Here is a 2500-nt window from a genome sequence, read left to right on the forward strand (position 1 = left end):
AGCTCAGTGGATAATGATGAGGGAGACGCTGTCTTTGTGTAGCTAATCTACAGAGTATGGTGCAGATAGCATTCTAATGTAGCATTCTAATGTAGCATTCTAATGTAGCATTCTAATGTAGGCCATCTGGAGGCATCAGCCCTGCTCTGCTGTTGCTCTCTCGCAGAGTCTCTGTACTGTAGCATCAATTCTGCACATCAGCGCATTCTATTGTCTAGACTATTGTGCATTGTATCGATTACTTTAATAGCTACAAAAGCTTTTTTCTTTTCAAGTCACATGAAAAGTGCAAAGATGGCAGAGACTGCAGTGGCCTATGTCTGGGTTTGGGTCATTATCATAGAGGGAGATTTACAACCACAGAGCATCCATAAGGGCGTTCCTGTCTGCCCTACAGAATAACCATTAAAGAAGAACTCTCCAGGATAATAGTTATTTGAAGAGCCCTTGCAAGTGTCCCCCCCTATCATTAGCATCTTGAGCAAGTCTCCGTGCTGTAGAGCCCTTATGGGCCTGGAAAACCCATTTGGTGTTTGTTGATTGTTTCCCATCAGAAGTGCTTTGTTGTTGAGTGTCGTGTGCGGGATGATGATGTGCACGCTCTCGTTAAGAGATGTCATTTCCTGTCTCCTGTCTGTCCACAGTCTGGCCTCGCTGATCCGGGGTCAAGTGCTGACCACCGACGGAACCCCGCTGGTGGGGGTGAACGTGTCCTTCGTCAAGTACCCCCACTACGGCTACACCCTCACCCGGCAGGACGGCACGTGAGTGGACCTTACACACAGACACACACACACACACACACACACACACACACACAGACACACACACACACACACACACACACACACATATAAAAACACATTAAAACACACTGATAACCCACACAACTTATCCAGTGCAAATGCTTTTTTTTATTTGAATTCAATATCAAGAATAGTTTCATAGTTTTCATTTAATTTGATCAATCTTTGAGAGGAGTGGGTTCTGTAACTCATACATCAATGTGACACCTATAAAACCAGGGCAAGACAACTTGGACAGAGAGACAGAACTAGTTATGAAGGGGAATGGAGTGAAAGGCATATTAAAAAAGTTCAAAGAAAGAGAGAGAGAGAGAGATGACAGTCACATCCATCAAGTAGATTTAGGGTTAAGGGCCTTGCTCCTGGGGCTCAGTGGCAATAGTCATTTGTAGGGCGCCCAGCTCTCCCTCCCTCTGGATCCGAGTATAGTTTTATTCTGAGTGTCTCTCTCTCTCTCTTCACCCCCCCCCCCCCACACACACACACACACACGCACACACCACACACACACACACACACACAGTGTTCGTTCACTTCTGTAATGAAGGCGATCCATCAGGGTGAGACATTTTTCTCATCGCAGCTCAAAATGCTCATTTAAATGGTGGCCCATCTGTGAGGTAGTAGAGTCATCAATAATGAATCGGCCCATGAATGGAGGTTCTCAATCAGTCATCGCACAACTGCCTCAGCCTGTCTTACTTACTTTTATTTGCTTTTCTTGTCACTCCATCCTTCCTCTTCATTTGCTCCTGCACTCTTTCATTCACTCTCACGCCTCTCTCTCTCTCTCTCTCTCTCTTTCTCTCTCTCTCTCTCACCACACTTCTTTTATCTTTTCTATTCTTTTTTTAATGTCAACCCTGTTACTTGTCATTCATGGCCTGTCATCTTTTTCTCGTTCTCCTCCTCCTCCTGCTCTCCTTCCCTTGTTCCTGTTGTTCGCTTTCTTTTCTGTATCCTCTCTTCCATCTCTGTTTTTTCTCTCTCACTCCTTTTCCCACTCCTCACTCTTGCCTCTCTCCTGATTCCTCTTTGAGGAAAAATGGTGCTACAACAGCGTGATGTGTGTTGTTGATAATGACAAGCTACAGATTGCACATTTCTTTAATTAATAACTTTCCTAACTTTTACTTTTTGAGTACAGTGTCAAGTTGATCTTGATGTATTTTTAAGATTGAAGATTCAATTCCCTCTCTGTCTCTGTCTCTCTCTCTGTCTCTCTCTCTATATATATATATATATCCCTCTCTCTCTGTATCTCTCTCTATCTCTCTCTCTGTATCTCTCTCTGTGTGTATCTCTCTCTCTATCTTTCTCTCTCTCTCTGTATCTCTCTCTCTCCCTCTCTCTCTATCTCTCTCTCTCTCTCTGTATCTCTCTCTCTCCCTCTCTCTCTATCTCTCTCTCTCTCTCTGTATCTCTCTCTCTCCCTCTCTCTCTCTGTATCTCTCTCTCTCTCTCCAGGTTTGACCTGGTGGCTAACGGCGGTGCCTCCCTGACGCTCCACTTTGAGCGCGCTCCCTTCCTGAGTCAGGAGCGCACGGTGTGGCTGCCCTGGAACAGCTTCTACGCCATGGACACGCTGGTGCTGAAGACCGAGGAGAACACCATCCCCAGCTGTGACCTCAGCGGCTTCGTGCGGCCCGATCCCCTGGTGGTGCCCTCGCCGCTCTCGTCCTTCTTCAGCTCCC

At 46.1% G+C, this 2500-nt stretch overlaps 1 protein-coding gene across 1 annotated transcript in view; it reads left to right on the forward strand.

Annotated features, from left to right (window-relative positions):
• The window catches only part of LOC143132852 (teneurin-2-like), a 48652-nt gene that overhangs the window by 20448 nt on the left and 25704 nt on the right, over window positions 1-2500 (forward strand). The window contains exons 4-5 of the mRNA XM_076292677.1: window positions 645-764; window positions 2274-2500. The exon at window positions 2274-2500 is cut by the window's right edge and continues 35 nt beyond it. Coding sequence (XP_076148792.1) covers window positions 645-764; window positions 2274-2500 — 347 coding nt within the window. The remainder of the gene's footprint in view (window positions 1-644; window positions 765-2273) is intronic.

This window comes from Alosa pseudoharengus, unplaced genomic scaffold, assembly GCF_046254945.1.
Source record: "Alosa pseudoharengus isolate Yale_2024_CS ecotype anadromous, Long Island Sound unplaced genomic scaffold, YU_APseudo_1.1 YU_APseudo_1.1_scf_19, whole genome shotgun sequence".
Lineage (NCBI taxonomy): Eukaryota > Metazoa > Chordata > Actinopteri > Clupeiformes > Clupeidae > Alosa > Alosa pseudoharengus.